The following is a 25,771-nucleotide window of genomic DNA, read 5'->3' as shown; positions in this document are numbered from 1 at the left end:
AAGAAAATGTATTTTTGACTTCGGTGCAAGTTGTGATGCTGTGAAAGCCCCCTGATGACATCATACATTCCTGCGGTCTGGACTCTTCTGCTTGATAGAAGACAGAGCAACCAGGCCGAGCTGATCCTCTACGACCAGGTCTTCTCTGGGCACAAGCTCATAGTAAAGCAGTGGCGACTCGGAGAGATGTGATGACACCAGCTGACAGAAGGGCGATTTGCTTAAGATCACTAAGATCACAAGTCAACCAAAGTGCCAGTTGGCACTATTTTAGCTGACTATTCCAAAGGATTTCTGTCGGCGGAGCTACTGATGCACCTGATGCACCAGTAACATAAACCCTCCAGGCGGCTCTCCAGGAAATTATGCACCCCGCTTACTGAGGAACAAGTTCAGGCTCGCCTGCATGACACGCTGTCAGAGAGCTTCGCTCAGTTTCTGGAGGAGGAAAACAATGAGTGTGACAGCTTAGAGGACTGGACCAGTCTGGTTGGTCACAAGGTCCCAACGAGTGTCAATGTTAGTGTCTCTAAGGACAGAAACAAGCCAACACCAGCAAGACGGAGAAAGAGGCAGACTGCTTCTAAACAAGACACGGGAGAGGGAAGATAAGCAGGTCCACTCTGGAGCTACAGCGGAACCAAACATGAAGACATTTAGCTCAAAAGAGAAGTACTTAGCTGGCACAACTGCAGCTGCCCGAGAGGTCTTCAGGAAGCAGCCGAGCCAATTCTGACAGTTCTACCTGGAGAACGTGATGAGCGACTACAAGCTGAAGTCTTTGGAGGAGATAAAGAGGAAGATCGTAGATGAAGCCACTCAAGTGATAAAGTAACAAACAGAAAAACAGCTTGGAGACGTGTAACGGTTGGTAAAAAAGACTGGGCCACATGTTACAGACCTGTGGAAAATGCATCACCAGAGCAGCAATTTTTCACCTGGTGGAAGTATTAAATTTGTAAATTCAATCAATTCAAGGAGGTCAAGGAAGACATCAGGACATCGCTGAAGTCAATCATTGACAACCTTGACAATCAGAATCTGAGCGTGTGTGCGTTTTTCTGAAGTTGGAAACAGCTGCAAACAAGAAACATGGAGGTGAACAAAGAACTTAGTGAGGTGATGTACAAATACATCGACAGCAAGAGGATGGCCGTCTCATCGCTGCTGCTGCATGCACAGATATGTGGCAGCGCATCTTACTCTTGTTGAGTAAGAGTGTGACAGCCAGGCTGAGAAGAGGAGGAGCTGTGGGCAGATGTCAGGCTTCATGGGGGCCAGCAGGAGAGGAGGTCCCTCTGACTAATAACACGCTGAAAACCCTAAGATACACACACGGATGAAGGACCCAAGGAAGGCTGTGGTCGACGCCTTCATCCACAAGCTCGTCAGATGGATATTTGGGGAGGCAAATGTTCTGCTTGGCTGGGGAGAAGCTGGAGGACAGCGATCGACCAAAGTCAGAGACGGTGGAGCTTGAAGTCACATGACAGGGACAAGGCTGTCTTTAATGACCTGCTACACACACACACACACACACACACACACACACACACACACACACACACACACACACACACACACACACACACACACAGGTGTGATGATCAACGTGAAGGATTCTGAATGCACTGTCTTCCCGTGGTAAAAACCCAAGTGCACCACCATCTGCAGCTTCTTCTCCACACTGGGCAAAATCATGTCTAGACCTTTCAGATCCAGAATCAGGGTCCCGCCCAGTTAGATGACAGGAGCTGAGTAAGCAACAATGTGGTAACTGCATCTTATTTTACTGTACTGTAGTAGCTCGTCACATGGGGCACGGCGAACACTCTGTTGTAAGAAACCTTTCTGATATATTAGTAAAGTAAGAAAAGAAAATCCTGCACCTATTCATTCTAACACCTCAAGAATATTTGTTCTATCTCTCGACAAAGACATGAGGAAATATTAATAACCTTGTCATTAATGATTAGTTATGGGATCTTATTTCCATTAAAGGGATTCCCAACAGTAATAATTCATGTCCTTGTAATGCATATTATTTTTAACTTTGTAATATGATATTGTTCTGCTGTACCAGTCTGTTGTGTGTTCTGAAAAATACAATAAAGATGACAATAGAAGGTGGTTTAAATTCACTGAGACAAGCCCTCAGCGATGCAACACAGAGACAGACACACACACACACAATATAGATCTAAAGTACTGTGATGATTCATACACTCATTACTCCTTCAGATTGATGTATATGATAAAATAATGTCACCATGACATTTTTCATACTGCACAGAGTTCTGTGTAACGCTACCGAGCGCTGAGGAAGGTCATGTTATTACCTGGAAGCAGAGATGACTGGGAGGTGGTGTTACCTTTGTTTCTACTCTCTCAGGTGTACCTACAGACACCCCCCACACACACACACACACACACAGACACACACATAATACAGCCTCATCTTTAACAGCAGCCACAAGCCAGCAGATGTCAGCAAAACATTAACAAGACTCCTTGTTTCCTTTTGCCTCACAGTCGTTTGAGGATGATTCATAAATCAACATGAATTTGATTTTGAAACATTTATATAATTATATAATGGGCAATTTATCCCAGTAAATCAGAAAATCTAAGCACAAAAATATAAGCTCACCATATGTTAAGTGTATCATACTGCATAAGGTGTCAGCATTTGCCCTCTCAGTCCATCCAAACATTTTCTACTGCTTATCCTGTTAAGGGTCATGGGGGGGTGGAGCCTATCCCAGCAGCCTTCAGGCGAGAGGCGGGGTTCACCCTGGACAGGTCACCAGTCCATCACAGGACCAACACAGAGAGACAGACAACCATTCACACTCACAGTCACACCTACGGTCAATTTAGAGTATCAATCAGCCTCGTCCTCTCTTGATGTCTTTGGACTGTGGGAGGAAGCTGGAGTACCAGAGAGAACCCACACAGGAACAGGGAGAACATGGAGACTCACACAGAAAGATCCCGGAACCTTCTTGCTGTGAGGCGACAGTGCTGACCACTGTGCCGCCCTGCCCACTGAGTATTTACAATGTTTTCTCATAAAAAAATCACATGAAATTAAAACAATATGAATCCCTTTTTGGGTTGCAAAAGGTGTTCTTGCTGATATTCTGATGGCAGTTTCATTTCTCAGAAAAAAAGTACTGTGTTAAGCAGACGACACACACGAGCTAAAACGATGGCACTGGGAGTAACGGCTGATAAAGGTGGAAAAAATGAAGCCACACTTCAAATGATGTGGCTTCCTGTAGAGTGGAGAGGGGAAACCCCATGGCAAATAGGTGAATATGCTTCTCTCTTTCTTTCTTTTTTAAACAAATGACTTTTTTCCACTATCAGTAGTTCCCCTGCCAATCATCAGTACATCAATAAAATAGTCGAGCATAGCGGACTTGATATTGACGGATTCATTTGCAAAATAAGCGGTTTAATCCTTCATGCAATTTGGATACATCTTTAATTGTCACTTGTATTGAAAAAGCACGAACAAGATTATTTCCTTCACTCTTTAATTTGTCGATTTCCTCTGCACTTTTAAGTGAGTGTTTAACTGATAGCGTAGGTGGGGGGAGTCACCCTGATCGTATCCAGGTTACAGCCCCCAGATGAAGACAGAAGTAAGATCACACACATCCAGTCTCACTATTTTTGACATGAATATTCAAAGTAAAGCTCTACACCATTTTACGCATCACCACCCAAGACTTTTGTAGGTTTTTTGTTTTGTTTTGCACTTAACTTACACAGAATTTCATTTATCGTGGTAACGTGACACTGCACTGTGTACTCAATAAGTCACACACGTGCGGTTTGTGCTCTTACTTTAGCATTCGATTAAACCTGCTCTTTGTCTTTGAGTTGCCGTGTCTGCTGCGTCCGCGCTTCTCCCTGGTTGACCAAACCATGAGCTGCGTCAGCATGGACGGCCTGATAGCTGATGGATGGCGTGACAGATACATATATAGCTCCATTCAGTCTTGTTTCCAAGGCAGTTTTTTTTTTTTGTTGATCTCTAAAGGGGCACGTTATTTGATACATTTTATTTCCATTATCCTTTTTTTTAAGAGGGAGGCAATTTGTTTTGCTTATTCTTTGACTCTTCGCTCCCTAAAAGAGACAGGAACACATACAGTACACAATCTGTTTGCACACATTCCAGAGAAATTCCCATTACATTGATAAGGTATCAGAAAAAGTGATGTGTGAAAGGAAGAATAATTTCTGGTTCTCTTTGCGTGCTCTCTCTCTCTCTCTCTCTCTCTCTCTCTCTCTCTCTCACACACACACACACACACACACACACACACACACACACAGAGGACATTTCTGCCAGTGATTTTGGTCAGATCTTTGAGGCAGTTGTGAAAGTGGTACGGTTTATGTTTGAAGGAAGCATATGCACAGATTGAAACTCTGGACCACAGAAAAAAAAAAAAAAACATTAATGAAGCATCTACAGAACAGCTTGGTCTTACACAGCATGATGAAGTCCAACACTTAGGTATTGTCTTGTTTAGTGTGATATCTGTGCATCACAACATTGTCTCATGTCATGGGAAGCAAAGAGTTTCTCTGGGCTCAACCTACGCACACACACACACACACACACACACACACACACACACACACACACACACACAAGCACGTGCCACAATGACAGTTTTCCTTCTCATTTGAGAGGCCACTGGTTTCAGATCAAGAGGAACAGGTACAGTTTCCCTGCAAGTCACAGGACTGTTGTAACTTTTCCAGTCTAGCTCACGGCCACATCTCCAGCACCAAGTTCCTCTGTAATATCACGTTGCATTTCTGATACCATTACAAGTCACAGTAAAGACATTTGAATCATTCAGAAACCTGATGAGATGCTTTTCGTAACACTTCCAGCAGCTTTGGTAATTTAGTTTGCAATACGTTTTTGATTAACAAACCCCACTTTTTCATTTACTCTGCCATTTTCGCATTTTCTGTGTCTAGACGACTACCCGAAGTGGTTCAAATTATCAAACGCTGCCATCATGCTCTTTTTCCTGCTACCGTACGTTAGCCGTTACAAGCTAAATTTGGATTGCTGTGAATTCCGCATTGCTCACGATTAGCAGTTACAGTTGGGACGGCCGCACATGGCTGTGGTGCAGATCCGACAGCGACGCACATCAGGTTGGCTCAGGTGCATAACTAGTTTGGTTTTGGCACTGCTGCCGGTTAATTGTTAGTCATGCAGCATAGCAACCCAGTTAAGATATGGATCATTCCAGAGGGTTTTTTTTTGTTAAATCTCATTCTACTTTTGTTTTTTTTTTGGTCACAAAGAAATATTTGGATTTGCTTTTTAAAATGTTGGTCTCCTCTTCTTCACGACTTCAGTTCCATCTTGACAGCATCCTTGTCTCACATTCATTTCATCCCAATCTGCAGTCATCAAAATAACACCAATCTTGACCTCAAAAAACTAAACACTGTTTTATTATATGCTTTTAACATTTTTGTATAATTTAAAAGAATCATTGAAATCAATCAGTGGATATGTACTGTATTTTTGAAAGCATGTAGCGTTTGTGCAGCACGTAAGAGGGAAACTCTTTGTGATAACAGCTTCCTCTGCTACCCCACCAAACCAGTGATAACATCAGTCTCTCTCTTATTCCAGTTTAACATTTTTTTCGTCACTGAAACTCTCGGTTGAAGGTCTATAATGAACTTAAGCCCCGGTATTGTTAACTGTATGTTGAGTTTACTGTTCAGTTGTTTGCACGAGTCCTGCAGGCAATGGGGTTTGAATCAGAGATGAACGTGTTATCGTTTCAGTTGTTTAAAAAAAAAAGTAGGAGTGCATGATTATCTGTGTGAGTGGAAAACAGAATTATCGATTGTCACCTCTAAAAGAAAATAAAAATATTGCTTGATATTTTTGTTGCATCACTTTGGTGTACCAGTGTTTGTCTCAGGGGCCATTCTTCCTGTGCACCTGTGATAGTACTTCCTGTCTCAGTCGCCCTCTGCTCCCCTCATACCTCCCACCCTCAAACCGCATCCTTCACACTCACAATAATATCAGAGAGGGCACATGAGAAACATCCATCCACTGTTACACGCTGTGATGCATAGGTAAGTGAAGCTGACGGGGTCTTCCCCCACTCAGTGTCAAGACAGCTTCAAGTCAGCTAACATGAAGAAATGAAGAGTCCAAAGTTAACATTCTCCTTCACACCCTCCTGTGTGTGTGTGTGTGTGTGTGTGTGTGTGTGTGTGTGTGTGTGTGTGTGTGTGTGTGTGTGTGTCACTCCTGAATATGCTGCAGAGGTCTCTGGGAAGGATAGTCAATTGTTGGAGGGGTGCTCTGTTCCTGGATGTGTTCAAAGGCCCGCAGGTAGTGGCCATTGTTCTGCTGGTAATAGTAGAGCAGTTTTCTGGCAAACACTGGCTCCACCTACAATGAAATTATTTCTGTGTATGAAATACGCCTATAAACTGCTATATACTGCTTATTTACCTGATCCTTTTAGAAGGCACGTCATGGGTTTACCATGAACTAGATATCACTTTTAAACTTTTATCTGAAGTATTTCGATTTAAAAACAGTTGGCATAAAACCTTCATTATGGTAAAAGCGTAAATATCAACTGCAGATATTGCACTCTGGAGTTGAATCGTCTAGAATGCAATTTTCACGTAATATTCATAAAAACGTGTCCCTTCTGCTTTGTTGTCTGAAAACACACTTAATCTTGATTTTCTATACTTCATCAGATTTGTGGTAACTGCAACACATCTGTTTCACCACTCGTCTCTCTGAACAACACGATCCTACACATGTGATGTAGCTCAATTACATTTAACTGAAGTCAATACATTAAAAAAAATGCTTCGGTATTGTGAGAAAATTGTGAACATTAAAAGTTAGCATATATATTTTCATTATTCAAGATTAGATACTGACTTATTTACTTAAATACAATTTGAAGGGTACCTGTGCTGTAATCATTTTTCTGGAACGCTGTGGGTCAGGGTACTCATCTCCAAAACATAGAGCCACCTGATGTCTTGGGAGATGTCGTCCATTATGGGCAAAATCTTGAAGTTCTATGTGAATGAAAGCAAAACATAAAAAGGGATATCATGTTATAAAGCGTGTTACCAATATAGAACAAGAACTTATTCCATACCACATTAAAAAATTCAAATCACTAAATTTCTGACATGACATTTTCTGAGTCAGGCATTCTTGAAACTACTGATAAAGATGATTGGAGTTTCAGCATCAAATGGAGTGGGTGGGGGGACTCCACACTGTCGAACCCGGAACCTTCTTGCTCTGAGGCGATAGTAGGAAACCCGCACCAATCTCTCTCATATACTTAGTCTTTACTCCACACTGTCTGGCCCCTGACTGGCCTGTCAGAGAGGGACTTGCCCAGCGAAAGCGCCTGCAGCATCTCCTTGACCTGCGGCATCAATTCAGCCAACATGACCAAGACAATTGGTTCAAGTTCAAGTAAATAGCCGAAGAAGTATTGATCCCCTGTACTGATAAGGAGTACGACTACCTATAACATGATTTTAAAAAACAAACAAAAAACCCCATTCAGATAGAGATGTATCTACTTTAAATTAAACCTCCCCCCTGGCTTTCTTCAAAGTTGAGAATATTTAAGAACATCTATAAAATGTATATTTTTGCACAGTTGCAACCCGCGCCACTCCCATCCATCCATTCATCCCATCCATTTTGTACTGCCTATCCTGTCAAGGGTCATGGGGGGCTGGCGCGTATCCAGCAGCCTTCAGGTGAGAGGCAGGGTTCACCCTGGACAGGTCACCAGTCCATCACAGGACCAACACATAGGGACAAACAACCATTCACACTCACAGTCACACCTACAGTCAATTTAGAGTATCAATCAGCCTCGTCCCCTCTTGATGTCTTTGGACTGTGGGAGGAAGCTGGAGTACCAGAGAGAACCCACACAGGAACAGAGAGAACATGGAGACTCCACACAGAAAGATCCTGTGCTGGAGCCGTGGCTCGAACCTGGAACCTTCTTGCTCTGAGGCGAATAGTGCGAACCCGCGCCAATCTCTCTAATATACTTAGTCTTTACTTGCCACCAGTAACTTTGCATATTAGGATTTTACTCAAAAAAAGTTGAAATGAATATATATGCAATTTGTGCATGATAGTGTTTGGCCTAATTACTATGTATGCTTAAACTTTACTTGAAATTAAGTTCATAGAATGTGTATTACTACTACTTTGACTTCAGAATGAAGATGAATATTTCTTTCACCTGTCTATGCAGCAGTCTGAACAAATATGTTATATAATAACCATCACAAAAACAGTTTCTACTGCAGTGGTATTGGATCGAACCGCATTGCTCAGGTATTGCTGTAATTATGTCTGACCATAACAAAATCATCTTACCCATAAGGAACTGCTGGGTATCGAACAGTTTGCACGGCTGCTCCTTGTCCAGTTTATTGGGTTTATCCGTATATGGAGCAAGAGGTCCTTCCCAGTATATACGTCCTTGACAGAGGCGCTTAGCGTACAAGCCATCAGGCATCATCCACAGAAGAACTCCTCTCTCCAGTACGTTAGGAAGCATTTCAGCACCCTGACGTTGAGACTCAGGATAGGGGAATGGAAAGAGGATAACTTCAGCCCCAGAGTGAAACTTGTCCTGAGGACGAGGGGAAGACGATGATGCAGAGGAGGAGGTGGAAGAAGAGGTTATCCTGCAACCTTCTGGGCTGCTGGTAGTAACTTCTTTTACCAATGTCTCTCTGTAGAATAGGGACACATGCAGGCTGCAATCTGGAGGGAAAGAGACCAGCATTCAGCAAAAAGTGTCAACTGTCATGAATTCATATACAATTTCTTAGCAGTATATACTTGAAAAGGAATATGTCTGTATGTTTTGGGCTATTTTTATGTTCTCTACCTGTCATGACATTGTTGTGGTCCACTGCATACAAAGGGGTTTGAGCCTCTGAAAGGTACGTGTGGAAGGAAAGCTGAAAACCTGAGAAGAATTATTTAAAAAAAAAAACCAGGGCTCATAATTTAAGTTTTAAAATTAAAAGTATAAAAATGCGCCCCACCACTCCCCTTTTTTTCCTGGATATATTTTACCATTTTCCGAATGTGACCCAGGCCAAGCCCGGCTGATGGGCGAGGGGTAGTGGCACTGGCTGTACTGCAGATCTGCATGCGGGCCATTGTGATGTGTAGGATGAAGAGGTTGTTCTGGTGATTTGAAATCCCTCCAGTCCCTCCTCTCCTGAGGGACCAAATAGGAGGGTAACTGAAAATGGAACAGAGCAATGGTCACGTGTGAGGTATCCCTGACCTAAAAGATTTTAAAACGTTTATTGATCATTTAACAGCAGATGTATTTCTACATTTATATGGGACAACCTAAAGTGCTTCACAGGAGAAAACATAGTTTCAAAAAAAAAAATCAAGCAAGAAGTAAGTATGCAAAAATAATAGAAATGAAACATTCAAATGCACATAATAAACAAAACAAGAACGGAATTAACAGATTAATTTGTTAGTTTTGTCCAATCCCCCCGATTAATATACTGACCTGGTTTTGCATAGGTGAGTATGAAGAAATGTAACCAAGAGGAGACAGATGTGACGAGGTCTCCTCCATACTACTCATCCTTATTCCTGTAAATATACCAGGGTCGTTTTTCAGATACATCCCCGAACAATGGCAACAATTTGCTGTGTACCTTAAATTTAGTGTGTATTGGTAACATAAACACTACAGACGCTGTTCAATCTGCTAATCTAACTCAGCCAGAAGGGTCAAACTGCAGTTAGAGGTTACCATGGTGATGCCAACTGCTTAGTTTATGTTGAATGAGACAAGGAAATGAAAAAGCTTAAAGGAATCAGAACCTAATTGTGTTTCAACCTGGTGATTGGGACGCGCAGAAATTTTTTTATGGCTTCTTCCATGACCCATACTGCACCTCTCTGTGTATATCAAGTTTTTTTTAATACTCTGCACAGTCAGACAAATGGTACCACAAACTCCTTGGTGGTTATGACAATAATCTACTTAACATAATGAAATGTTGGGTGAATATTAAACTAACTTGTGCCATTCTTCAGCTTCATAATGTGAACGTTTTTATGCACGTTTGAGGTTCTGCTATTTTTATTTGCATGGCCCGCTGATTTGCAAAGTGCAACAGATGACTGAAGCAAGCTACAATCTAAATCCTCTTCACGTGTGTCAGCCCGGGGAAAAACTGTTGTATGATGGTGGAAAATTAGTTATGCAAGGCTGGAGCTCGTCTGCTCACATTATGTTCACACTGCACTTAGTAACCGAAGCCCTCTAAAAAAAGCACTATGGCCTTTTTGGTACATGCTTTGGCTTCCTTTGTGCTTCCTGCCTCATGAAAACCTACTGCAGTGTTGCATATGTACGAGGGAACTCAGCCTGTAGTATGTTAACAAAGATCTACAGCTGTTGTCACATGAACCATTTCTATGACATTTAACTCCTTATCTTGTTATATTTTAATGAGTATAACCGTAAATATCAGATCTTCTGCAGCTTGCTTGAAAATTGAAAATAACATCACCTCTTTTGGCTCCTTCTGGAATGATCCTGTAGACTTTGTAAGGCTCTGAGATGTCCAGTTGGCTTCTGTTCACCAACTCGTCAAAGTCATTGCTTTTATTAAGAGCGCAGCGAAGTCTTGTCTTCCATGTAGGGGGATCTGGTTTGTCCACACCCTCCTTATATTTACCCTTAAACATAGCCCATGCCTGAAACAATCATGGATTCTTTTTTTAATGCAAACATACTTCAAATTTATTTTCATAGATAAGTAGATTAATACAGTGATGTCTGACCTTGAAGAGGGCAGCATCCTCCTCCCTATTATAGTCCTGTTTCCCTGCATGTTTCCAAGGAATCCTGAAGATAGATTTATCTTCATTTTCCCAAACTAGGCCAGGATATCCCCCGCTGTCAATCTGATCAATCAGCCACTGTCTCAGTTTGCCGTTACCACAACCGGCTGACAGGCCATTGTTGTCCTCCAAGTTCATCTCTGAGGGATAAATTAAAGGTTGACACTTGATGAAATGAGGAAAAACTCAGATAGAAACATTTGATGAGTAATATTTGAACTTATAATATCACATTGATACATCTAATCTTATAATGCTTCGTCACAGGTGAGGGAGAATTAGCTTTGTCATGTTTAGCGCTCATTTCTCTACCAGAGAAATTACATTTGAAAAATGTAACAAAAATTAACCGACTCGGGCTTCACGTCAACTTGAGGATTCAAGTCAGTGCTTACTAGTGTTAGAAAGTTAAAGTTAATTTATCATGAAATTTGAAAGTATGACCTGCCAAATGCCTGTCTAAGGTGCTGAGATTGCCAGAATTCATTCTAAAAGTTCTAATCAATGTCCTGGTACTGAAAGTCCATCTGTTGCTGCTTACCTCTGAGAGGCGAGTTCCCTCACTGCAATCTGTTTTGACACTCTGGATGTCCTCTTCAAGCACTGTCACATCTTGATTTGTAGAGGGAGGAGTGTCACAAGCAATGAGGACTTTAAAAAGAGGAGGTGCACCACAATCAGACCCTCATTTTCCAGAAACTTGTGGCTGCTGGGGAGTCCTTGTAGTGACAGCAGCAGAGACAGAGTGAATGTGAAGATTTTATTTTTTTTTTTTTAGAGGCATGAGAGTCACTTTCAATGACTTGAAAAACGCTGCTGATTTTACGTCTGAAAGCCTTTATCTTGATGCAACACGAGGTGACAGCATCACAGGAAACATGGTGGAATTAAAAATGCTATACCCAGGTTTATTTTGGTCTTTGGTTGTATTTCTGCCCTCTAGTGGCTAATATATGCATGTACAGCTTCAGGACATTGTAGGATCAATTTAATCTTCGTTATCAATGTGGAAGAAATCTGCAATTCCTGAGGTAAATGTCAAAACACCAAATGTAGTGACAAGATTTGAGAAATCAAAATGTATGTCTCTCTTATGTTGCTTGCTGGTTTGACTCATGTTAATATTGTTAAGTTACAATTAAAAACAAACCTCGGTCACTAAAATAAGTAGTCAAAGCCATCCAAACACAGTGGTCCAGAGGAAAAACACATTCAGTCTCAAAACTCTTTGGCGTGACGCTCCACACAGCCTTCTCTCAGTATGACCCACACTTGTCTGATCCCGGCTTACAACACCATACGAAAACAAAAGACATAACACTAAATATATGTGTGCTACTACAATATTTTGTTCGTATTTTTCACCGTACCCTAAATATGTTTTGTCAAGAGCCAAAATACTTAATAGAAAAAAGTATGGAAAGAGCTTGTACAAATGCCGTGATACCCTGGTAAAAGTCTCCATTCAAAATTCTACTGAAGTTTAAGCAGTAGCTGAGTACGTGGCGTTATTTGAGTATCAAAAGTACTCCTTCTACGTATTTTTGTATTCCACCGCTTGGGATCGTTAAATCCTTTAAATTCTAAATATCCCCTTAAATCAGCCTTCCAGTTGTCCTACCCTGCTTTGATTCTGATAAAATGTTTTTTTCTGTAAAAGTTCAGCCTCATGAAGTAGAGTAATGAGTACAAAACCCATTAAGTTTCAGTGCACTTGTGTCTCACTTCTGTAAAACTTTTCCACAAACTGACTTGTGATGTCATAGGGGTACCTTACAAAAACCGTTTTTTTTTTAACAGTTGTTACTCAGCAGTGTAAATGTTTAAATGGTATTTAAGGGAACTTTGCATTTTATATTTTAACTTAGTGTATTTTCATTTGTTCCAGGGCCCAAGGACAAAGGTTTGAGTACTAGAGGACCTCCTTGTGATATTAATATTTATAATTATTCCCTTTGAGAGCGAGAGAGATGAACACCATCTTGATGTTTTTGATGGTACCATGCATCCTTGCACATTACACAAACAGGAAGAGAATCAGGAAACAGACACACTTATCTTCAATATGACAGGCTGCTGACTTACAACCTATAAAAATCTTTACACTTTTATTTCAGAATTTGAAATCATAAAGACCCAGTACAAAAAAAACCTTCACAACATTTATAAATTAGACAAAACAGCACCAGAAACATTGATAATAATCAAATTAAAAAGTCACATGTGCTGTACATTTTAATTGTCACTTCAAGTATGGAGGATCTTTACATGAGCGTTCCAGCAGCCGTGACACAAGCCCGCTCAGACGCACAAGACCGCCAGACTGCTACAACTAAATTGTAGAAGTGCAGCAGCACCAGGCGTGCTCAGCCTCCAGGCTGAGCTGCAGATGTTCTCAGACGGCCTCATCTGGGGTACATGTCTGGTTCTCCACTTCCTCACTGTTGACTTTAGTGGCTCTAGCAAGCAAAACACGTATATCGGCTTCATCGTTGAACGGGTTGTCCTTATATTCCTTCTGTAGCCACTCTCGGAACTGCAGGCAGAAGACAGATGACAACGTTAAGATTTTCTATTAGTACAGAAGCAAAACAAGAATGTCGTATTTTCTAGCGTTTAATGCGGTTCTCTCTTTTATTTCAGGTCTCACTGCTCTTTGTAAATAACTAACCTGATCAGCTTGAGAGGCTTCAAACTCCTGTAGCTGGCGCTGGAAGCCAATGTTGGGGCCTGCGCATGGCCGAACCACCCTCACCGCATCCAGAGCCTCCTTCCAACCCAGTCCTGTCACTGTCATGATGTAAGCTACCACCAGGGTCACACTGCGGGACACGCCTGCCAAACTGCTCCAAGAAAGGAGCCGAGGAGGAGAGCATCAACTGCTGGACTGCGTGACCAGCACCATTTGCCTCAATTTAGGATACTGGTGCTCAGTGTTTGTTTGTCATGTAAATATCATATCCCAGTTCAGAGAAACTGGTAGCTGAACTATCAGTAACTATCAGTAGCATGGCAACACCTTAGCCATCAGCTGAAGTTAAGGAGAAGATAGTCAAAGAATAGGGGAGCAATAAAAGTCCAAATCTGACAGAAGCAGAGGTGGGAAATAAAAATCAACTACTGTGGATATCTGTACTTCAGACAACTTGTTACCTCCTGTATTCTAACAATGATAACTGTACTATAAACACTGGCCTACTTGAGCAGAATTATCCACTGGTTTTTAAGGTGGCACGTTGGCCATGTTTCATGCAGTGTTAGACCTGAGGTGCGCTGTCATAGTTATTGATATCTTGAGTGTGGCTGACATTGAATACCATTTGAGTGAGTGTTCAATTTTATTTGATGTTGGAATTAATGATCTTTCATTTGTTTTAGGCTATATTATTCATTTTATTATGATTGCATTTGTTAATCCATTATATTATCATTCATATTTTATTATATTATATTGTATTTCATAATAAACAAGAGTTAAACATATGATAGGAAACAACGTATGTGATGAAGAACTTTTCTTGTGAAAGTATTAACTGATATTAAGCAGCAGCCATGGTCAATTATCAATATATTCATTTAACAATCCCTTTATTTATTTGTAAGAAAAAAACAAAAGGTGAGTGCACTCCATTTAGCGGGTGGTGGCTAATTAGCGTCCGTAATGTGCACGAGAGCTAGATGTTGACAATGACTGGTCACCTGTCAGGACTGGAGACAATAAAGTAGATAACACTTCAGATTAGACTATGTGCCTGGATTAAAAAGGTCAAAACGTCAACTATAAACTGGACGTGTGAAGTCTTTGGCTGAACGATATTAAGGTGTTGAAACAGCGGCAAATAAATAAATAAATAAATAAATATCTTTTTTTGAGAAGACCCACTATAAATGTACCTCTCTGAACCGATGACCAGCTGGCTCGCTGACTGCACACGCACAGTGCGGTCTTGTTTTAGGAAGTCCAACAATAGGTTTGTGTTTATCATTTAATCTCTTCTGTGCAGCAGTTACTCATGAGTGCATTTGTGTACGTGGTTGATGTCACTACATCAACTGCACATTGATGCTTCCACATGTACCATTGTATTAGAAAAGAGGAAATACATCAAGTTCTCAACAACTTCTGGTGTTAGCCTGTTAAGAACTAACGTGTTTCTCACCAGTGAACGAGGACGCCTTCGCCTTTCAGGCGGGACTCGTGCATGAACATGATACTTTGTTTAAAGTGCTGCTTCCTGTGAAGGATAAGAAAATGCTTGTTTTAATAGCAGACTGCATCATATCGTCATGAGGACACGGCAGCAAAAACACATCAGGTGAGCTCGTCGCGTCGCTGACACTTGGATACATGCTTCCGAGAGAGGTTTGTTAGCAAGCATGTGTGTGCGTTTGTGTGTGTTTTCTGAAAGCGGTGAGTGTGTTTGTACACCTGCTATGATGGGGATGAGGGTGTGTTTTGTAAGAGCTCATATTTCACATTTCAAACCCCGCCCCCCCCCCCCCTCCAGGCTTAGAAGCATGAGGCCGGAAGGGTGACAGAAGCTTTAGTGAGCACATGCGTGTGTACATACAGTATGCGCATGGCCACATGGGTGAGTGTGCAGGGGGGGTGGGGGGGAGCGTATAAATAGAGCTCCAGCCACCATGCTAAACCTGCAGAAGTGAGCTGAGAGACTTCCTTCCTGATAAAAGCCAGCGAATGTGAACACTTGGCATGTTCATTAACGTGTTTCAAAGCCAAGACATCCCGTCCCAGCGTGACATCGCATAAAAACAAGTGGAGACAAGCAATAGTTTGTACGGGTTGTGTTCTCATTTTAGAGCACAACCAGGAAGTACACAGAAGCCCGCAGTTCGATGTTGAGCTTGTCGAAGCATATCATTTACACGTCTGCTTGAAGAAAATGGACCTCAGACACCCACACAGTGCAGCTTCAAATGGACATCTCTCTCTCTCTCCCTCTATCTCTTCGTCTGGCTGTCTCTCCCTCACGCTCTCTCTACCTTCCATTGTTCTGTGCTGTGTTGCTGTGCTGCACATTTTGGTACTCACAGGTTTTGTGTGGGAAGGTCAGCTGCTGAGATGCAGAGATAGGTCATCTCCTGAAGGACAATGTAAACTAGTTACCTATCAAATATCACTTACCGATCACGAATGTAAAACGAACAGACAGCTGGTGATCTATATATGTATGATCCGCCTGCAAACAGAGGCTGGTACAATCGAGCACATTTATATTAAAATCTCTATCCAACACGATAATAATGAAGCAGAACTGGAGTGGTCAGAAAGAAGAACCGCCTCCTCTCAAGCCCACACAAACCAACTGTTGAAGACAGGAATCTGACATTGTGGGAATTTTTTTCATGAAAATCACGAGTAAGAAATTCCCCCATTACTGTTCACTCACTCTGTGCTGATAGCAGTTTGTAGAAGGAGCAGCACTGCTGACAGGCGCTGAGGCCAGCTGCCTTAGTAGCCGCCAATACTGCTGCTTCCTGAACAACCTGACAGACTGGTCCTTGAACTGGGTCATGTGATCTTTGCTCTCAGCCTATCTGACCCATTTATGGCACCCTCACAGTGTTTTATTTTAGTTTTTATGATGAATGCACAGATGGAGAAAGTCTCACCTGGAGGATAGGGGCTGCACTGTCATGGATGGACAGGATGTGAGTGATGTTGTTCCTGGCCAACTGCTCTCGGTCTCTTGCATCTGGAATTAGAAATGAATGAATAAATAAAAAACATAAAGAAAAGACGGTCTTGTATGTGTCGTCATACATTAAAGCTAAACGGAAAATCATCCAAACCTTTGAAATTTCCCAAGTATAAGTCCGGCAGAACCTGCAGGAGGAGCGGACAGGCATCAGCGACAGGGACCTCTTGTTTCAACCGTTTAATTTGATTTCATTACGATAAAAGTCAAGGGGGGAAACTTGTTTTTATTTATTTTGAAAAATTAATCAAGAGTGCTGAATTTAATAAACATCCAAAAGATGTAAGCAACTCTCCTGACACACCGGAGACTACTCGCGTGTGAAGTCCAAACGAAAGCGCGTGCGAACACGGAGGATCGTAACGTTACCTTATTGATGCCGTTACCCATGTTGACAGGCGACGTCTAGCGCTCCCTACTTGAAATAGGTGAGTATCCAGAAGCTTCCCAAACACAATAGTAGGGTCACATAATCTCCACGTCCGAGGTAGACGAGCAGTTCTGCCCAAACTCCCCGTGTTGCATGTTGGGAGTTGCAGTTTCCTGTTAGGATACGCGCCTCTTAGGAAGTATGAGGAGCACAGGTGTGTTTCTCAGCCACTGGTTGGGCAGTGCGCGCCCTCTAGTGGACCATGAGATGCCGTAAAATTGCTCATTTTATCGGGGATTTCTTTGTATTTTGAGGGTAGAAAATTAATCTAAAAATGTGAAACATTTAAACTGTTTCTAAAAAAAAAACCAAAACATTAAAATAATAAATTATTAGTTCCATAAATTAATTTTCGACCAACATCATCAATTTGAGACCCTCGGTATGTCGGACTAATACATTTGAGCTGCGTTGCCATTTGACCAAGAAAATCTTCATTCGTTTATTTTCATGGATATAATCCAGATGACGTGAAGGATCATTTTGTTTGTGTTTATTACTACACTTCAAATATTTACAAGAAGAGAATTAAACTGAATAATTTTGGAAAAATCCTGTATTTGGTCAAGAGAAACTCACTGAGGGCAAAGCCCTGTTTTACAGTTCACACCAGGAAGATGCTCAGTACATCCACAGTCTGATCTGCCGCCACGGGAGCACTTAAGGGTTTTGCTCAAAGGCACATCAGTGGTGGTAATGAGGGAGGGGTAACTTCACTTTCCCCAATCAGAATTTTCCAGCCAGTCCTGGGGATCGGACCAGCAACTCTCTGGTCTCCAGCTGCTTTTTATTGAACCCTGGCCTTTTGGGCCTCGGAGTAGAACAGGTTAAGAACCCCTGGTTCTAAGATTTCCATGGATTAGCCGTTAGGATGAGAACAGCCACTACTGAAGTTAAAAATACAACAACAGATGTTCTTCACGGTGCTCTGTTGAATGCTAGAGGGCTGTTTTCACATCAGAGGCGGGTCCCATGAGCAGGATTTTATGAGATAACATATATTCTTAGAGCTGATACTGTACACAAGTACAATGAGGAACTTTGAAGCCTCCAGGTCATAAAACAGTGAAAGTTTAGATTTTGCAGAGACGTAAGAGACCTCTTATGTCCAGCAGTTGGACATGTGAAATGAAGAACATTTATGGTAGGTGTCATTTTAAGAATTTTAATGTGCTCATTCAAAATGTATTTACTGTACAATGTCTGTCACATCTGAATTACTAGGAGTACTTTTTTGTACCTGTATAAGGCACGGATCTTACTACAAAAGTAAAATTGTCTTTAACCAATCCAGCCAGTAACCAATAGCAGACAGTGCTGTGTATGAGTCGTCACCTCTGACCCTTGCAACACCTACCTTACTAAAAGAACTATTTTTGGCAGCCAAATCCACATTATGGAAAATGCAGTCAAGAGATCTCTGAAAACATTATATTTGGCATTGGGAAGAAAGATGGAGGCATTCTTTTTAAATTTAGATTATTATTTAAAGTGGACAGAATACAAGAGAACAGATCCTTTAGCACAATAAATAAAAAGCACCATCTGCTGGAAGGCTGTAAAAAGTACAACTTCAAACCTCTACTCAACTAAACGTGATGTAAATGTGGGGTTTTCCCTAAATAAAATGCTTCTTTCATATTCAGTATATTCTAGGGATTTATTCTAAATTAAATTGTATTTCACAGAACAACCAAATACGGTTAATATATGAAGCAAAGAGTCTTAAGTGCTCACCTCTCACACAGAATGCCTCATCAGGTCGGAAATAGAAGAATCCTCTCGGGGAACCCTCCAACAAGCTCAGATGCACATTCTCATACTCATTATTATACGTAGTATAAAATATATATATATATATATATATAATTTTTCCAACAGGTGCTCCCAGCCTACATGGCCACATTGCATCTCCATAAAGTTTGTGTTTGCTAGCAGGCTGCCAGTAGGTAGCGACAGTGGCCCACGATCAAATAAATCAAAACTACACACAAGAGATGACTTTGGTACCCCAGAAACCCGTGAAAGCTAATAGAGGGAAATGACTTAAGAGGAAATCGCTATAATATCGTGACTCCTTGGATTTTCTGTAGTTTTGGATGAAATATTTACAAATTAAGCGGCTAGCCACCCTGCTCTGGTATTGACTTGTAGGGCTGGTTGTTGTTGTAGTTTTTTTTAGGTTTTTTTTTTACATAGCCTGTCCGGTTTCACTTGATTTCAGGGCGTCGAAGAGATCCAGGAACTACAAAACAAAGCGTCTCACGAAGAGTTCAAAACACGTCCGGTATGTGTTTTAAACTCATCTTATCTATTATTGAAAACTAATGGCGCGCACAAAGTTCACGAAGTCTTGCTAACGGAGAGTTTGTCTTACCGACTGATAGTAAACGGAGGGGGTTTCATTTCTCTAGGTGACAACTTGCCTCTCGGGCGGTGAGGTAGCATTTGCTGTAGTTGCCAGTTTCTGCATTTTGCCACTTCGCCGTGAGTTGGTCAGAAAGGGGTTAGAGTTATGGTCCTGTGTCTTCTCTCCAGGGACCATGGCCACCGCGCCGCTGTCCCTCCATATGAAATCGACGGACCTCATCAAGAAAGAGCACCTGGACTACGGGGGATTTGGAGATGTTTACCTGTGCTACCACGTCACCCTCGGCCATGTAGTGTTGAAGACTCTTTATACTGGCCCACTTCGCAACGAGTAAGTTTTGAGTTTAGCCGTCAACGAAGGACGGGATTCCCCTCCGACTGTCGCCGAGTGGAATCATGTGCAAGGGAGAATCCCTTCACTGGACCGATGTTCCTTCCTGGTTCTAGAGCGTGTAGTTATTTAAACTAGGCCTTCACACTCATATGACGGGGAGGGGGGGTATTTCCTGTCAGCGGGAATGTGGTTCCAACACCGCCCACTTACCACAGATCAGTGACCTACTCTAAACGAAAACTACATGAACATAGACAAACATGGTATTAAAGTAAAGACATACTTTTCTGGATGAACAGTAAAGTCTCTCTAGTTCCAGCAGGCAAAAGTTGTTCCGTCTTTATTTACAAAAAAATGCAAGGGCATCGTTTGTTTCTTAATCATTGATGAGGAGCAAAGAAGAGACTTGATCAAAACTGAGCTAGTATAAATATCAAAATGATATAATTGACCAATATCTGCTTTCAAGTCATCATAACCATCTGTTACGCAATCTCAAAGTCACGGTGAGGTACATTTTTATTTTCTCAATTCTATATTCACCGTTCTTCCCAGAGAGAGCAAGCGGTCGCTGCTGGAGGAGGGCAACATCATGGCGAGCCTGAACCATGAGCGGGTGGTCAAGCTGCTTGGCGTTATCATGGAGGACAGGCAGTGCTCTCTGGTCATGGAGCTGATGCCCAGGGGCAACCTGTTGGTCCTGCTGGAGAAGGTCAGCACGTCTGTAGACACGTGGATGTCTAGTAAATATACGCTAACAGCTTGCAAGCTCTGTTGAGGTACTTTGAATACCAAATGTGAATACATTTTCCCCCCCTGCTCCTAGGCCACTGTGCCGGTGTCTGTCAAGGGTCGAATAATCGTAGAGATTTTGGAAGGGATGGTCTACCTGACGGAGAAGAACATCATACACAAGGACCTCAAGCCTGAGAACATTTTAGTGGACAAAGATTTTCACATCAAGGTACGTGTAAAGCACTACAGCACGTACAGCCGCTCACATTGAGCTTACAGTCTCTTAATCCACATCTGGGTTTTCTAGATCGCAGACCTTGGCCTCGCCACCTGCAAGACGTGGAGTAAACTCACGAAGGAGGAGTCTCGCAGGAAGAGTGTGGGTCGGACAACTGGAGCAAGAGGTGCCGGTACGCTGAGCTACATGGCTCCTGAGCACCTGGAGAGTATTCACACTGTCTCCACCGAGAAGTCTGATGTCTACAGCTTTGCCATCGTCGTGTGGGTCATCCTGACGGGCGAAGAGCCGTACGCAAGTGAGTTGGGGATCCCTCAGGATCACATGACCGCACGTCAGTTTGCTGGATGATGATCTGGTTTCATGTTAACTTAGTGTTTCTAAGTTGGATCAAACTCATGTTGGGCGCATTTTATATCCAGACGCCAGGAGCGAAGATCATATCAGCCAGTGCGTCCGTAACGGCGACCGCCCAGCAAATGAGCTTATTGCAGACGACACGCCGGCAGAGATCATTCAGCTGATGAAGCGGTGCTGGGAAAACAATCCAAAGCAGAGACCAACTTTTAAAGGTATGTTTCATCCACAGTGTAACATATTTAGCAGTGCGTGCCTCTGTGGGATTATTTGACACAATACATATTTGATTCATTTTTTATAACTGTTGCTGGGCACGAGCAGTGTATTAAGTATTAAGGTGTTACTAGGCAACTCTGGTGTGTAATATGCTCTGTTGTGGTGGCTAATAATTTTCCTTTTAACAGTGTCAAGTGCATTACATTATAAATGCATACATTCAAGGAAATATATGTGTATTTCTGTTTTACTAGAGTTGTGTACTTTAAGCCTCAACCTTCAATTACCTAAAAAGTTGCTACTTTTTTAGTTTTATTTCTTTATTTACTCATTTATCTACCTGTGGGTACATGAATAATTCATTTAATTCATGCACCAGTACAGTTGACCTCTATGGAGCAAAAATGTATTTGTACTTTGCTTTCACTTACAAGTTTTGAAATGCAAGTTACAACACAATTGTTTTAATGTACAGCAAGAAATGGAATGTTGTTGTTTTTTTTGCCATTTTGTCATCGGATCACATTCAACAAGCTTCCATTCCTCTAAATTTTGACTTTGGTAGTTGTTGTAACTGTTTCTAATCATGTGACCCCTCCAGTTGGAAGAAAATGTTCCAGTGATTCACTTCCTCTTTTCCACCATCTCTTGCAGAGGGCTGGAACCTTTTTCATCCTTTTTACTTGGAAAAACTCGAACCTCACATCAAGAGTGATTTGATTCGTCTGAGGGTAAATACACTTTCGTTAGCGGACGTGGTTTCGATCTCTCAGGTGCACGTTGAAGCCACTGAGACCCAGATTTTGAAGTTAAAATTAAAGATAATCTTGAGTAAATAACTATTCGTTATTGGATTTGTCTTTTTTTTTTTTCAATGCAGGAATTGTATGAGGGCCAGGATGACGTTGGCGAGAAAATGAAATCTTTATCGATGACTCCTGAATGTTTTGCAGCAGGTGAGTGCTGCCGACGATCTCCATCCTCTGGATATTTCAACTGAGCATTTTCAAACAGGTTTATTATTCAGCCGGAAAAAAATGGATGCAACTGATATATTGAAATTAAGATGTTTTAAATGATGTTTTAGAATTTAAACATATTGTGAAAGAAGAGTGATGTAGTACGTGAAGAGTCAGGCTCACTAGATGGTGGCAGTGCACCTCCACGTGGGTTTGACAGGCAGAAGAAGAAGTTTGTGTTGCTGAATGGTTCCAGTTTTCTGACTCTTCTGCAGTTGGTAACAATTGGTTCTAAAAAGACTACAGATACTAAACATGATCACACCAAAGCACAAAGCTAGTTTCGGTGATTTTGCAGTCTTGTGTCCACATTTTAGTTCCTTCATTGCAAAAGGTAGCATTGTACTTCTAACAATTGCATTTATGCTTCAAAAATCATAAAAGCGGTGTTTATCTGTAAAGATTATCTTGCTTAACAAAAAGGTGTAAATGTCAAACCTTTGCTCACCACAGAGCTGAGTTTTGGTCACGATTGACAATTCAGTGTCTAGATTCTGTTGGCTTTTGAGGGAGGGAGCCTCTAGTGATGCTAACTGAAGCATTGGTCCACAAGAATACCTCATCTCAGTCCAAGGGACAACACCTTGTACTGGCTAAAACAGATCTTCATAATAATGTTCCTGTAAATCTGTCCAGCTCTGTAAACCGAACTGGCCCAAGCCCAGTTCTTCCTGTGGTGTGCACCTTTTTATTATTGTAAATGAATTGAGAAAGCTTGACAGGCAGAGTAGCTTTTACAGTTCAAACTTCTCCTCTTGCCTTACAGATTGTCCCGCTTCTTTGGTGAGCACTGAAAGAAGTGTGCCTGTTGAAGCGAGCATTGAAGACTTGGATGAAGACCATTCAGAGGCATTTGTGGAGCCAGTGGAGTCCCACGTTCAGACAGATGCAAAGACGGAGCAAAGCCCTGCTTTGGAGGACAAACTGGATCGGGAGCTTCAGTACCACAAATATGGCAGTTATAACTGTGAGAACCAGCCCGACGCCGCCATCTGCCATCAGGATAACTTGTATCATTTCCTGCCACAAAACTTCAGTGCCCCTAATAATAATATTAGGCAACCAGAAGAAGACAGAATGTTGTGTGCGTCCTCTGTCCATTCCTGGACAAAAGCAGAGCCTGTACAGCCCAGCAGCCAGGAAGACATTTGGTACCAACGTAATACCGCTCACTGTGAGTCTGTGACCTCGTTCCCACCCGTACCATCCCATTTACCCATGTCCAGCAGCCCGTCTCTGTCACACTTAAACCAGCAACATCCACATTCCCACTATGACCGCCAGCAGTCTTGGCCAACATACCCAGTGTTTGACACTGCTGGACTGGACCTCCCTCCTGGACGCATCTTGACCCCCACCAAGAGCGGGTCGTTACAAGATCCAGGTACATACTGACTGACGTGTCCATAGCTGTCTCTGTCATTTTGAAGTGGTATATGCCGGAGTGATTGTGTGTGTGTGTTAAACTCGTTCCAGGATCTCTGTACATCCAGAATGCAAGAGGGATCCAGATTGGCAACAACAACACGCTGAGCATCCATGGCTACGAGTCCTCCGTGCCAACCACTAATGGCTCCATTAGCTCTCCCATTAAAGACATCATTCAGAAATATGGTAAACCACAACCTCTCAGTATAGATAACTAGCATTTCATGTATTGTTTTGCACTTTTATGGTCAGCATGGCCTCGAGCTACAATGACCGTCTATCAGCCGAAGGGCTGCTGGTTTGATCCTCACTTCCCCCAGTGACAATGTCAAAGTGTCCTTGAGCAAGATACTGAGCCTCTAATTGCTCCTGATGAGTAGGGTCACGCCTGGCATGGCAGCTTCCACCGTGTGTGTGTGTGTGTGTGTGTGTGTGTGGGTGAATGAGACAACACTGTAAAGCGCTTTGAGTGCTGCTAAGGCAGAAAGGCGCTGTATAAAAATGAGTCCGTTTACCATTTACTAAAGCATCAGTGATCTGTGTTAAAGCTGAACAGCTTTTTGCCCGTGTGTTTCTGTCACAGAGGAGTTTGCTGTGACCGAAGAGCACCTGGATCTACTGAGGGACAACATCGGCACTAAATGGAAGCGTTGTGCGCGGCGCCTGGGTCTGACCAGTGTGGAAATAGAGACCATTGAACATGACTTCCGCCTGGACGGCCTGCCTGAGATGGTGCACCAGATGCTGGAGCGCTGGAAAATGAAGGAGGGAAGAATTGGCTGTACCATTGGAAAGCTTTGTCGAGCTATCGAGGGAAACGTGAAGGTAGATGTGATCCTGCAAATACTGGATTCTTTCGGCTCCTCCCCTTAGGTCTGATGAACTTTGACCTCTGAAAGACACTGTGACTGTCATGGCTACATTTTCTGATCTGTGTTGCATTTTAAAGGCCTGTCAAACCAAATAACTGAACATTTTCAGGTGTTTTTAGCTGTGTGGCTATTAGGTAAGGTTTTGAGGTACTGCAATACATTCAGAGGTCAAGAAATTGCTGATGAGAGACAGTTTATTTGGTGTCCGACTGAACGCCGTCAGGTTGTCATGCCCTACTACGTGATTTAAAGAGCTCAAATTCCACAGTCTGATTACTGCATGCTAGCTGATCATGGTGAAAATGTCAAAATCATTGATAATTTTGTAAATTGCTGTAAAGTTTTACTGATCTAAATATATGACTTCTTGCAAGTCAAACTGGAAACAACCACAAAAGCAGTCATTTCTAATATCAGCACTCTAAGAGATGTTTGCTGACAATGAATGGAGCCTCACGCCTGTTAGTTATTAATTATGATGATGTAAAGAAGCAGGAAGAAGTACTTATTCATTTTTAGTTAATTTAATTTTTTTTACACTGATCTTTTATATACAACTACTGTTTGTTTAAGGGATTTTTACACCATTGCTAGACTTCCCCGTGTCAATAAAAGTACCATTTCCAAATCCGTTCACTTTAAAAAAAAAAAAAAAAAAGTAATTAAACTGATCTCTAAATATGTGACGCAAAAGCAGGACATCCCCTCTGGAACACTGTCACCTGCTGGCAGGGAGGAAACACATGACTCTTGAATTCTGCACAACAGCTCAGATAATAAATCCGTTTTAACATTAAGTCTCACTTTTAAATCAGTTGGTTGCTGTGGTTTAGTTACCTTGAAACCCGACATTTCTGCACATGGCGGCCTGCGACCGGGCAGATGGTGGACAGCGCTGTTGGTTGTTTGTGTGAAACCTGCCCGTCAGCGTTATTCTGTACTGTATTGTGATGCCACTGACCCCAGACTTGCTGTTGAAACCTAACTGCGGCTCATTTGACATAATTTTCATGTCAGACGATTTGTGCCATTGTGGGGGTGGGGGGGGGGTAAAAGAAAAATGAAGGCGGAAGA

General features: G+C 42.1%; 3 protein-coding genes across 9 annotated transcripts; 1 reads left to right on the top strand and 2 right to left on the bottom strand.

Annotated features, from left to right (window-relative positions):
- Positions 1–3,475: 3,475 nt before the first annotated feature.
- irf4a (interferon regulatory factor 4a) lies at positions 3,476–11,671 on the bottom strand. 3 transcript variants are annotated; one of them, XM_086203765.1, is made up of 10 exons: positions 11,517–11,671; positions 10,916–11,115; positions 10,642–10,828; positions 9,627–9,712; positions 9,170–9,341; positions 8,979–9,059; positions 8,811–8,851; positions 8,459–8,717; positions 7,004–7,116; positions 3,477–6,463 (listed from the first exon to the last, which is right to left on the bottom strand). In XM_086203765.1, the coding sequence occupies exons 2-10, from the start codon at positions 11,111–11,113 to the stop codon at positions 6,314–6,316; spliced, it is 1,287 nt and encodes a 428-aa protein (XP_086059891.1). In that variant the 5' UTR covers positions 11,114–11,115; positions 11,517–11,671; the 3' UTR covers positions 3,477–6,313. The 3 variants fall into 3 exon arrangements, with proteins under 3 accessions (XP_086059890.1, XP_086059891.1, XP_086059889.1); XM_086203764.1 differs by having other exon boundaries at positions 3,476–6,463; positions 8,459–8,851; positions 8,979–9,026; XM_086203763.1 differs by having other exon boundaries at positions 3,479–6,463; positions 8,459–8,851; positions 11,517–11,670.
- On the bottom strand, positions 11,556–19,964 carry dusp22b (dual specificity phosphatase 22b). Of its 5 annotated transcripts, none has more exons than XM_086203767.1 (7): positions 19,503–19,964; positions 17,065–17,238; positions 16,790–16,823; positions 16,610–16,692; positions 15,136–15,210; positions 13,647–13,818; positions 12,832–13,511 (listed from the first exon to the last, which is right to left on the bottom strand). In XM_086203767.1, the coding sequence occupies exons 1-7, from the start codon at positions 19,571–19,573 to the stop codon at positions 13,371–13,373; spliced, it is 750 nt and encodes a 249-aa protein (XP_086059893.1). In that variant the 5' UTR covers positions 19,574–19,964; the 3' UTR covers positions 12,832–13,370. The 5 variants fall into 5 exon arrangements, with proteins under 5 accessions (XP_086059897.1, XP_086059896.1, XP_086059893.1 ...); XM_086203768.1 differs by lacking the exon at positions 17,065–17,238 and adding an exon at positions 16,029–16,078 and having other exon boundaries at positions 13,017–13,511; positions 19,759–19,964; XM_086203769.1 differs by lacking the exon at positions 19,503–19,964 and adding an exon at positions 16,029–16,078 and having other exon boundaries at positions 13,025–13,511; positions 17,065–18,789.
- Positions 19,162–25,741, top strand: ripk1l (receptor (TNFRSF)-interacting serine-threonine kinase 1, like). Its single transcript, XM_086203762.1, has 11 exons — positions 19,162–19,412; positions 19,664–19,826; positions 20,385–20,541; positions 20,656–20,793; positions 20,872–21,100; positions 21,225–21,374; positions 22,033–22,109; positions 22,259–22,334; positions 23,164–23,781; positions 23,874–24,011; positions 24,409–25,741. The coding sequence occupies exons 2-11, from the start codon at positions 19,669–19,671 to the stop codon at positions 24,696–24,698; spliced, it is 2,031 nt and encodes a 676-aa protein (XP_086059888.1). The 5' UTR covers positions 19,162–19,412; positions 19,664–19,668; the 3' UTR covers positions 24,699–25,741.
- Positions 25,742–25,771: the final 30 nt, after the last annotated feature.

Source organism: Aulostomus chinensis, chromosome 5 (assembly GCF_037954235.1).
Source record: "Aulostomus chinensis isolate RoL2024-O1b breed Wild chromosome 5, RoL_Achi_v1.0, whole genome shotgun sequence".
NCBI lineage: Eukaryota > Metazoa > Chordata > Actinopteri > Syngnathiformes > Aulostomidae > Aulostomus > Aulostomus chinensis.
Note: the sequence above shows the minus strand (reverse complement) of the source record. Positions and strands in the feature narration are given on the sequence as shown.